The sequence below is a fragment of the Montipora capricornis genome, chromosome 1, assembly GCF_036669925.1.
Source record: "Montipora capricornis isolate CH-2021 chromosome 1, ASM3666992v2, whole genome shotgun sequence".
Lineage (NCBI taxonomy): Eukaryota > Metazoa > Cnidaria > Anthozoa > Scleractinia > Acroporidae > Montipora > Montipora capricornis.
In genome coordinates this window covers 32089634-32102215 of record NC_090883.1, presented here as the reverse complement: position 1 = coordinate 32102215, position 12582 = coordinate 32089634, and the positions used below count along the sequence as shown (strand labels likewise).

General features: G+C 39.6%; 1 protein-coding gene across 1 annotated transcript in view; it reads left to right on the top strand.

Moving 5' to 3' along the window:
- The first annotated feature begins 662 nt into the window (after window positions 1-662).
- The window catches only part of LOC138038882 (syndetin-like), a 77648-nt gene continuing 65728 nt past the window's right edge, over window positions 663-12582 (top strand). The window contains exons 1-2 of the mRNA XM_068884970.1: window positions 663-771; window positions 1817-1939. Coding sequence (XP_068741071.1) covers window positions 1922-1939 — 18 coding nt within the window. The 5' untranslated portion in view covers window positions 663-771; window positions 1817-1921. The remainder of the gene's footprint in view (window positions 772-1816; window positions 1940-12582) is intronic.

Sequence of the window (12582 nt, the reverse complement as noted above, 5' to 3'; positions counted from 1 at the left end):
AAACATAGTTGTTTTTTTATTTTAATTTTATCGGTTTTGAAAGGCATTGTGGGTAATTGGTTTCAGTTGAGAAACGGAAGGTTGGCGGTTTTTTTTAGAAGTTTTTTTTATAAGTGTTGAGCTGTCCAGTCCTATCAATGAAAAACGTAGCTGGCTGTATTTGTTTTGAAGCACAACTCAGCCAAATGTCACTTATAGGACTTGGAATACCTTCAGAACGGTAAGAGAGATAACCTCACTTGTGAACGCTTCCGAGTTTTTTTACGAACCACGTTGGCGTACCTGTTACAGTAAGATCATCTCTCGCCCTTGGTTTCTTTCAAAGGCTTTCCTCTACCCACCATTCCAGCTTCATGATGCCAGACTGGGGGCTTCTGAAGAGACAACCCGCACTTATATTTCGAATTCGTAAAGTATACCTACCTTGCTGTTTCAGATGGTACGTCACGAAGAAACAATACTTTTCCTTCCCAAACTGCCCTTGGGGTGGGGAGTTTTTTTTATTCATTACAGCAACTTTTTGTTTTGTGTTTATCTTCGCTCTTTGTATATGTCAAACGTATCCTTTTAAGTTTTCACCCATGTCTCACATGATTTTTTTTTCTATCATGCATTTAGTCACGTTTTCGACCTTTCGGGGCAAAGTCACGCAACTCTGTCTCCCATCATCTGAATTATCATACTTTAATACTATGGTGCAAAATTCGTGCAAAACGTGTTTTGTTCGGTTGAGACGCTTGGGCGAAGTTGGGGACTCGGGTTTGTACGGAGGTGAGCAAAAAACTTCCAAGTAAGGTTTTTACGAGGAGAAATCAATATCGCAGTACATACCTCGAGTTCATTCTCGTATGGTTCTTACAAGAGAAGTGTCCGAAAAATAACTTCAAAAGTAAACTTTCTACCAGTGGAGTCCAGTGGAAAGCTGAGAGTTCTAGCCCAGGAAAGACCATTATAACCATGCATACACCCTTTCGTTATATGTACGTAAGATTAACATCTAATTTTTGCGCTGAGAACTAAAGGTTCTTATCTTTTTGCGATTTCAGCGTGAGAGCGTTCTTAACATGTTCTTAAAGTTGTGTGGCGGGTGTATCTTCAGTAAATTTGACGAAGTTCGACTATACTAATAATGACCTGTTAGACTACAGTTTTACATTTCTTTATCTTTATTCATATTGTCGCAAAACAAAACTAAAGAGATTCTTAACTGACTCTCGATCAGCCTGGGTGTGTTCTTAGTATGACTCGTTAGTTATTAATCCAGCAGACCAGTGTACAAAACACAAGTGATACAGATCGTTGTCTTACCAATACAGAAACAACCCTCACCATTTACCGACATTGAATTCATAGGGCCTTTTATACACCCCGCTTGCCATATTTCGCCCTCTTTTCGCAAGTCCACTCTTAGTTTCAGTTCGTCCTGTTTTCCCCTCCCACCTTCCCATTCAGCGACGCTGGAAAATCTTAACCCTCAGCTTACTCTGCGCCTTAAACAAAATTTTTTCGCCCATAACTTATCCCCATTAAGGCACAGAGTAGCTACATGTATTATGTGAGTGTGAATTATTCAATATTGAGTCTTTGATGTCATTTTATCCTCAATCCTCAATCCAGCCCTCTCAAGATTTTAAAGGTAGTAATGTCAGACCATTAAACAGGAAAATTCTAGTTAAAATAAACAGGTGTCTTTTTGGAATCAAGACTTCAAACTTGGATCAGTTACTGTTTAGTTTTGAAATCCAAAGAAAACAAAAATTGTTTTTTGGTCATAGTAGCACTTTAGACTCACATTATTTTTACCCTCTCTCAACAGATATGGATTTACACTTGATCATTGCACTGCAGGCTAATAGAGGCATAACTCAATCTGATTGAGCTCCCAAATTGTTTCAATGCCTTGCCATGTACCATTGCTTACATGTGCATTAATTCACTGGTAAGAGTAAGGTTTTTTTCTTTTATGCATCCTAGGAACTTCAATTTATGCCAACTTTGAACAATATAATATTTTAACTGCAAATTGAAAGCACCTTTTGTGCCCATGATATTTTATGTCAAGGTACACCTCATTTAACATCGGAAGTTCCTTTACTCTCTAGAGAGTATTCTCCCAGGAAGCTGAAGGTGCGCTCATTTTACCCCCCTCTTTTCCATCAGTGCTCCGTTTTAAGGGTATTTAAAGCTACTTAGCCTACACTGAAACGAAAGAAGTCGAAACAAGGATGACAGATCCGGGGATCGAACTCGGGACCTTATGCACCAAGGCCGCGAACTAACCAACTGTGCCAGCCTTTTTTAATCACATTTTTTAATCACATTACAATAATCAACCACACAACATCACATTTTTCAATCACATTTTTTAATCACATCACAATGACATGGTTGTGTAGAAAATGATAGTATTATTTATGAATTTAGTAGTATTGCCACAATAATTAATGTCATCAGATATTTTAATGTACATTGTTATGAAATAACAATTTGCGAATAAGTAAGTAAGTAAGATGCTGGTAGCTGACTATCTTCTTCAACTGCAGCACCCAGGCCTGGGTCAGTTAACATTTCATACAACTCCTGAACCTCTATTCCCACTAAATAAAGTAGCAAAGCATTGAAGTTCTTTTGTGCATCATTCGCCACTCCCTTGGCCACCAAAAAGTATTGAAGTGATTGGAGCCACTTCTTCCACCATGTTGCTAACACTGATGAATTACCTTTGCAATCAAACAATATGCTAGGGCTTGAATTTCTATGTTTACTGCCGTCATTGTGCACAATCAATCCCATCCTTGTTGCCAGTGTTAAATACTGAGAAACCAACGGATCGTTACAGGTACGATGGATTAAACCAGATTATCATTAAATACCGTAATCAACCACACAACATGTTTTCACAACATGGCAACTATACTCAAAACAGCCTTGTTTTAATGCACATCCTTCAAACAAACCACTAACTACCAAATAAATCACAAAGATCATATTCCTTTAACTTTCACCATAGTCATCAAACAGATTTTAGCATCAGATTGTCTACATGTACGTGTAGTTTTATCGTTTTTCTTACACATTCACTTAATCACTTCCTGAAAAAATTTGAAGTTGATTTTGTATCAGATGTTTATATATTCAACAGTCGTTTTCTTTACACTATGCAGGATAGCAACACCTCCATCACTCGGGAATCTTAAGCCCTTGGTATGTTATCAGGCCTTTTAATTTTGGCATTCTCACTGAAGCTAAATCTGAGTGACCCCAGCTTGAACACAGACGGTCCTCTGACACCAGCCATGAAATCTCAGACAGCGACCCGGTTATGGTTCCTGTAAACATCCTAACAGTCACAATACAGAGAGCTGCTGAACTGTATTCAGCCTGTATTCAACAAAGTTGACTACTGTAATTGTGTGCAATGACCTGTAAGATTGTATAGAGCATGACCTGGGATTGGTTGATCGTCACGGCTATTTGGGCCTCAGGAAGCGCAAAAGTGGCACAAGCACCAAGTGGAGCGCGCTAGACTCTCCACCCAGCTTGGGGTCACGTGACTGGCATCATTTGGCCATCTATCCTTACTCGATATTTGTTTTATGAAACAGGTGCTACATGTATGAAGAGAGGTGTTGCTAATCTCACGGACCTTAATATCCAACTTTTGCTATAATCTTTGTGAGTCTATTCATCTATTGATGTACACACTTCTCACTTGTTATCAGGGCAAACTTTGCTGTCATCGGTGAGCTGTGCCCTTTCACAATTCAGTCCTAATACTGCAAGTAAAGGGTGATTAAGCACTGCCAATTATTATTATTTTATTATTATTAACTACAATTGATGTGAGTCTATCCACCTATTGATGTACAGTCACACACTTCACATGTTATCCGGGCAAATGTTGCTATCATTTTTTATGCTTGCAGTGTGTTTTGTCCAATCTGTGACGATCAGATTATGTACTGTTTTGTCAAGTTTTGCTGTGTGGTTTCATCAAGAGATACAGTTATTACCAGACTGATCATTATCAAAGTCCATGCACATTGACACTGTCACTAGTAGCAGTCGCTTGTGATATCACAGCAAACTGCTGAATTAATGCACAAAATTTGATCCTTTAGGAACCAAACCCATCTTTCAAGAGAAGTTGCAGGAACGGTGAAGTTTGTAAAACTCTTGCCTGCCATCAATATGCGTGCATGGCTTTGACATGTATTACCCTCTCAAAATAAAGAATATTGTATTGTATTGTATTGTACTCCCATAAAGTCAACAAGCCATGTGTTTCCTAATCATTCCAAGAGTTTGGCTTACATCATAGTTTTGCCCTGTGTTACGATTTTTCTTTCCACATTGGTTTGTCCTGCTCTTGTGAGATGTGGCTCATTCAATGCCAAGATTGGAGGAGTGTTAGCTGTAGCATCTCAGAGATCATGCGCAGGAATCTCACTGGGGACCTGAACATTTTTTCAGGATTCTTACTTGGCAGTTGCTCAACATGTAACTTTGAAGATCATTCCTTAATTTTCACCAGAATCATCAAACAGATTTTAGCATCAGATTGTCTAGTTTTATCCTTTTTCTCACACATTCACTTACCCACTCCCTGAAAAAATTAGATGTTGTTTTGTATCAGGAAAATGTTTAATTGTTAAACAGAGTTTGTCTATACACTATACTAGAAATTAAGCAACACCTCCATCACTCGGGAATCGTCAGTCCTTGGTACATGTATGTTATCAGGCGTTTTAATTTGGTGGCATTGTAACTGAAGCTAAATCTGAGTGACCCCAGCTTGAACACAGACGGTCCTCTGACACCAGCCATGAAATCTCAGACAGCGACCCAGTTATGGTTCCTGTAAACATCCTAACAGTCACAATACAGAGAGCTGCTGAACTGTATTCAGCCGGTATTCAACAAAGTTGACTACTGTAATTGTGTGCAATGACCTGATAGATTGTATGGAGCATGACCTGGGATTGGTTGATCATCACGGCTATTTGGGCCTCGGGAAGCGCGAAAGTGGCACAAGCACCAAGTGGAGCGCGCTAGACTCTCCACCCAGCTTGGGGTCACATGACTGGCATCATTTGGCCATCTATCCTTACTCAATATTTGTTTTATGAAACAGGTGCTATGAAGAGAGGTGTTGCTAATCTCACTGACCTTAATATCCAACTTTTACTAGAATCTTTGTGAGTCTATTCATCTATTCGTGTACACACTCTTCACGTGTTATCGAGGCAAACTTAAGACCAGGCTGATTATCAAAGTTTATGCCCACCTATCTCACATGAGGCCACCTTTCAAATATCACAGCAAGCTGGCAGAAAGCATTGCTTCCATTGATTTAAACCAAACCCTGTAAATGCACAAAAACAAGTTAAAACAACACACACATGCACTCTACCTTTGGTTCTTAAAATCTGTAATGGTCAGTATATTATGTGATTATGTGTTTTACAGGGAGAAAGGTTTCAATGAGCGACGCAATTAAGACCAGGCTGATTATCAAAGTTTATGCCCACTGTATCTTACATGAGGCCGCCCTTCAAATATCACAGCAAGCTGGCAAAAAGCATCGCTTCCATTGATTTAAAAACCAAACCCTGTGAATGCACAAAAACAAAAACAACACACTCATGCACTCTACCTTTTGTTGTGAAAATCTGTAATGATCAGTATACCATGTGATTATGTGTTTTACAGCTAAATCTGAGTGACCCCAGCTTGAACACAGACGGTCCTCTGACACCAGCCATGAAATCTCAGACAGCGACCCAGTTATGGTTCCTGTAAACATCCTAACAGTCACAATACAGAGAGCTGCTGAACTGTATTCAGCCGGTATTCAACAAAGTTGACTACTGTAATTGTGTGCAATGACCTGATAGATTGTATGGAGCATGACCTGGGATTGGTTGATCATCACGGCTATTTGGGCCTCGGGAAGCGCGAAAGTGGCACAAGCACCAAGTGGAGCGCGCTAGACTCTCCACCCAGCTTGGGGTCACATGACTGGCATCATTTGGCCATCTATCCTTACTCAATATTTGTTTTATGAAACAGGTGCTATGAAGAGAGGTGTTGCTAATCTCACTGACCTTAATATCCAACTTTTACTAGAATCTTTGTGAGTCTATTCATCTATTCATGTACACACTCTTCACGTGTTATCAGGGCAAACTTAAGACCAGGCTGATTATCAAAGTTTATGCCCACCTATCTCACATGAGGCCACCTTTCAAATATCACAGCAAGCTGGCAGAAAGCATTGCTTCCATTGATTTAAACCAAACCCTGTAAATGCACAAAAACAAGTTAAAACAACACACACATGCACTCTACCTTTGGTTGTTAAAATCTGTAAAGATAAGTATCATATGTGATTATGTGTTTTACAGGGAGAGAGGTTTCAATGAGCGACGCAATTAAGACCAGGCTGATTATCAAAGTTTATGCCCACTGTATCTTACATGAGGCCGCCCTTCAAATATCACAGCAAGCTGGCAAAAAGCATCGCTTCCATTGATTTAAAAACCAAACCCTGTGAATGCACAAAAACAAAAACAACACACTCATGCACTCTACCTTTTGTTGTGAAAATCTGTAATGATCAGTATACCATGTGATTATGTGTTTTACAGCTAAATCTGTAAACATCCTAACAGTCACAATACAGAGAGCTGCTGAACTGTATTCAGCCGGTATTCAACAAAGTTGACTACTGTAATTGTGTGCAATGACCTGATAGATTGTATGGAGCATGACCTGGGATTGGTTGATCATCACGGCTATTTGGGCCTCGGGAAGCGCGAAAGTGGCACAAGCACCAAGTGGAGCGTGCTAGACCCTCCACCCAGCTTGGGGTCACATGACTGGCATCATTTGGCCATCTATCCTTACTCAATATTTGTTTTATGAAACAGGTGCTATGAAGAGAGGTGTTGCTAATCTCACTGACCTTAATATCCAACTTTTACTAGAATCTTTGTGAGTCTATTCATCTATTCATGTGCACACTCTTCACGTGTTATCGAGGCAAACTTAAGACCAGGCTGATTATCAACGTTTATGCCCACCTATCTCACATGAGGCCACCTTTCAAATATCACAGCAAGCTGGCAGAAAGCATTGCTTCCATTGATTTAAACCAAATCCTGTAAATGCACAAAAACAAGTTAAAACAACACACACATGCACTCTACCTTTGGTTGTTAAAATCTGTAATGTTCAGTATATTATGTGATTATGTGTTTTACAGGGAGAGAGGTTTCAATGAGCGACGCAATTAAGACCAGGCTGATTATCAAAGTTTATGCCCACTGTATCTTACATGAGGCCGCCCTTCAAATATCACAGCAAGCTGGCAAAAATCATCGCTTCCATTGATTTAAAAACCAAACCCTGTGAATGCACAAAAACAAAAACAACACACTCATGCACTCTACCTTTTGTTGTGAAAATCTGTAATGATCAGTATACCATGTGATTATGTGTTTTACAGCTAAATCTGTAAACATCCTAACAGTCACAATACAGAGAGCTGCTGAACTGTATTCAGCCGGTATTCAACAAAGTTGACTACTCTAATTGTGTGCAATGACCTGATAGATTGTATGGAGCATGACCTGGTATTGGTGTATCATCATGGCTATTTGGGCCTCGGGAAGCGCGAAAGTGGCACAAGCACCAAGTGGAGCGCGCTAGACTCTCCACCCAGCTTGGGGTCACATGACTGGCATCATTTGGCCATCTATCCTTACTCAATATTTGTTTTATGAAACAGGTGCTATGAAGAGAGGTGTTGCTAATCTCACTGACCTTAATATCCAACTTTTACTAGAATCTTTGTGAGTCTATTCATCTATTCGTGTACACACTCTTCACGTGTTATCGAGGCAAACTTAAGACCAGGCTGATTATCAAAGTTTATGCCCACCTATCTCAAATGAGGCCACCTTTCAAATATCACAGCAAGCTGGCAGAATGCATTGCTTCCATTGATTTAAACCAAACCCTGTAAATGCACAAAAACAAGTTAAAACAACACACACATGCACTCTACCTTTGGTTGTTAAAATCTGTAATGTTCAGTATATTATGTGATTATGTGTTTTACAGGGAGAGAGGTTTCAATGAGCGACGCAATTAAGACCAGGCTGATTATCAAAGTTTATGCCCACTGTTTCTTACATGAGGCCGCCTTTCAAATATCACCGCAATCTGTCAAAAAGCATCGCTTCAATTGATTTAAAAACCAAACCCTGTGAATGCACAAAAACAAAAACAACACACTCATGCACTCTACCTTTTGTTGTGAAAATCTGTAATGATCAGTATACCATGTGATTATGTGTTTTACAGCTAAATCTGTAAACATCCTAACAGTCACAATACAAAGAGATGCTGAACTGTATTCAGCCGGTATTCAACAAAGTTGACTACTGTAATTGTGTGCAATGACCTGATAGATTGTATGGAGCATGACCTGGGATTGGTTGATCATCACGGCTATTTGGGCCTCAGGAAGCGCAAAAGTGGCACAAGCACCAAGTGGAGCGCGCTAGACTCTCCACCCAGCTTGGGGTCACATGACTGGCATCATTTGGCCATCTATCCTTACTCAATATTTGTTTTATGAAACAGGTGCTATGAAGAGAGGTGTTGCTAATCTCACTGACCTTAATATCCAACTTTTACTAGAATCTTTGTGAGTCTATTCATCTATTCGTGTACACACTCTTCACGTGTTATCGAGGCAAACTTAAGACCAGGCTGATTATCAAAGTTTATGCCCACCTATCTCAAATGAGGCCACCTTTCAAATATCACAGCAAGCTGGCAGAAAGCATTGCTTCCATTGATTTAAACCAAACCCTGTAAATGCACAAAAACAAGTTAAAACAACACACACATGCACTCTACCTTTGGTTGTTAAAATCTGTAATGATCAGTATATTATGTGATTATGTGTTTTACAGGGAGAGAGGTTTCAATGAGCGACGCAATTAAGACCAGGCTGATTATCAAAGTTTATGCCCACTGTATCTTACATGAGGCCGCCCTTCAAATATCACAGCAAGCTGGCAAAAAGCATCGCTTCCATTGATTTAAAAACCAAACCCTGTGAATGCACAAAAACAAAAACAACACACTCATGCACTCTGAAAATCTGTAATGATCAGTATACCATGTGATTATGTGTTTTACAGCTAAATCTGAGTGACCCCAGCTTGAACACAGACGGTCCTCTGACACCAGCCATGAAATCTCAGGCAGCGACCCAGTTATGGTTCCTGTAAACATCCTAACAGTCACAATACAGAGAGCTGCTGACCTGTATTCAGCCGGTATTCAACAAAGTTGACTACTGTAATTGTGTGCAATGACCTGATAGATTGTATGGAGCATGACCTGGGATTGGTTGATCATCACGGCTATTTGGGCCTCGGGAAGCGCGAAAGTGGCACAAGCACCAAGTGGAGCGCGCTAGACTCTCCACCCAGCTTGGGGTCACATGACTGGCATCATTTGGCCATCTATCCTTACTCAATATTTGTTTTATGAAACAGGTGCTATGAAGAGAGGTGTTGCTAATCTCACTGACCTTAATATCCAACTTTTACTAGAATCTTTGTGAGTCTATTCATCTATTCATGTACACACTCTTCATGTGTTATCAGGGCAAACTTAAGACCAGGCTGATTATCAAAGTTTATGCCCACCTATCTCACATGAGGCCACCTTTCAAATATCACAGCAAGCTGGCAGAAAGCATTGCTTCCATTGATTTAAACCAAACCCTGTAAATGCACAAAAACAAGTTAAAACAACACACACATGCACTCTACCTTTGGTTGTTAAAATCTGTAATAATCAGTATATTATGTGATTATGTGTTTTACAGGGAGAGAGGTTTCAATGAGCGACGCAATTAAGACCAGGCTGATTATCAAAGTTTATGCCCACTGTATCTTACATGAGGCCGCCCTTCAAATATCACAGCAAGCTGGCAAAAAGCATCGCTTCCATTGATTTAAAAACCAAACCCTGTGAATGCACAAAAACAAAAACAACACACTCATGCACTCTACCTTTTGTTGTGAAAATCTGTAATGATCAGTATACCATGTGATTATGTGTTTTACAGCTAAATCTGTAAACATCCTAACAGTCACAATACAGAGAGCTGCTGAACTGTATTCAGCCGGTATTCAACAAAGTTGACTACTGTAATTGTGTGCAATGACCTGATAGATTGTATGAAGCATGACCTGGTATTGGTTGATCATCACGGCTATTTGGGCCTCGGGAAGCACGAAAGTGACATAAGCACCAAGTGGAGCGCGCTAGACTCTCCACCCAGCTTGGGGTCCCATGACTGGCATCATTTGGCCATCTATCCTTACTCAATATTTGTTTTATGAAACAGGTGCTATGAAGAGAGGTGTTCCTAATCTCACTGACCTTAATATCCAACTTTTACTTGAATCTTTGTGAGTCTATTCATCTATTCATGTACACACCCTTCACTTGTTATCAGGGCAAACTTAAGACCAGGCTGATTATCAAAGTTTATGCCCACCTATCTCAAATGAGGCCACCTTTCAAATATCACAGCAAGCTGGCAGAATGCATTGCTTCCATTGATTTAAACCAAACCCTGTAAATTCACAAAAACAAATTAAAACAACACACACATGCACTCTACCTTTGGTTGTTAAAATCTGTAATGATCAGAATATAATGTGATTATGTGTTTTACAGGGAGAGAGGTTTCAATGAGCGACGCAATTAAGACCAGGCTGATTATCAAAGTTTATGCCCACTGTATCTTACATGAGGCCGCCCTTCAAATATCACAGCAAGCTGGCAAAAAGCATCGCTTCCATTGATTTAAAAACCAAACCCTGTGAATGCACAAAAACAAAAACAACACACTCATGCACTCTACCTTTTGTTGTGAAAATCTGTAATGATCAGTATACCATGTGATTATGTGTTTTACAGCTAAATCTGTAAACATCCTAACAGTCACAATACAGAGAGCTGCTGAACTGTATTCAGCCGGTATTCAACAAAGTTGACTACTGTAATTGTGTGCAATGACCTGATAGATTGTATGGAGCATGACCTGGTATTGGTGTATCATCATGGCTATTTGGGCCTCGGGAAGCACGAAAGTGACATAAGCACCAAGTGGAGCGCGCTAGACTCTCCACCCAGCTTGGGGTCCCATGACTGGCATCATTTGGCCATCTATCCTTACTCAATATTTGTTTTATGAAACAGGTGCTATGAAGAGAGGTGTTCCTAATCTCACTGACCTTAATATCCAACTTTTACTTGAATCTTTGTGAGTCTATTCATCTATTCATGTACACACCCTTCACTTGTTATCAGGGCAAACTTAAGACCATGCTGATTATCAAACTTTATGCCCACCTAACTCACATGAGGCCACCTTTCAAATATCACAGCAAGCTGGCAGAAAGCATTGCTTCCATTGATTTAAACCAAACCCTGTAAATGCACAAAAACAAATTAAAACAACACACATGCACTCTACCTTTGGTTTTTAAAATCTGTAATGATCAGTATATTATGTGATTATGTGTTTTACAGGGAGAGAGGTTTCAATGAGCGACGCAATTAAGACCAGGCTGATTATCAAAGTTTATGCCCACTGTATCTTACATGAGGCCGCCCTTCAAATATCACAGCAAGCTGGCAAAAAGCATCGCTTCAATTGATTTAAAAACCAAACCCTGTGAATGCACAAAAACAAAAACAACACACACGTGCACTCTACCTTTTGATGTTAAAATCTGTAATGATCAGTATATTATGTGATTATGTGTTTTACAGGGAGGGAGGTTTCAATGAGCGCTGTAGTTAAGACCAGGCTATTTATCAAAGCACCGGTTCCATTTATTTTAAGACCATTAAAAAGCACATGTACTTGTTTACATCTCTTATTACAGTTTCATTTAAATTCATCTACACTGTACTTGCAGTAAGTTAATATGTATGTACAGTGTTACACGTATGGGTTCATTGGGTCATGTACACAATTTCATTATTTCTCTATGCCATCCAGCTTACCTTCTCAGACTTAAGAAAGTTTTAATGCAAGGCATTCTTCAAGACGGAAAAAAGAAGTTACGTTAAGTATGTCATTTGTAATACTAGGACATGTACAGACAAATTTTGACTTTGTTTACTTACTGATACCAAGAATTTCTGAGGGTTTTAAATTTTGTGAAAAAAACAAAACATATATTGGCTACTTTACACAGATTCACAAACTTACCAAGTGGTGGGATAAATTCCTGCCTTGATTTCTCATTCGAAATCAACTTTGTGACCTCACTTCTTTGCTTTCGTGAAGGATCCCGGAGTTTGCTTTCAAATTTTCAACCTTCTTGGCTGTTGCAATTCCCTTTTCATACTTCCATTCTTGCCATGTGTCCTTAGGCCCTGCACCAATTGACCCATCCATTGTCATTTTGTCATTCTGGTTTACATTTGCAAATGGTGAAAAGTAAAACGCGCAGTTGTTTAGTTCGCCAGACA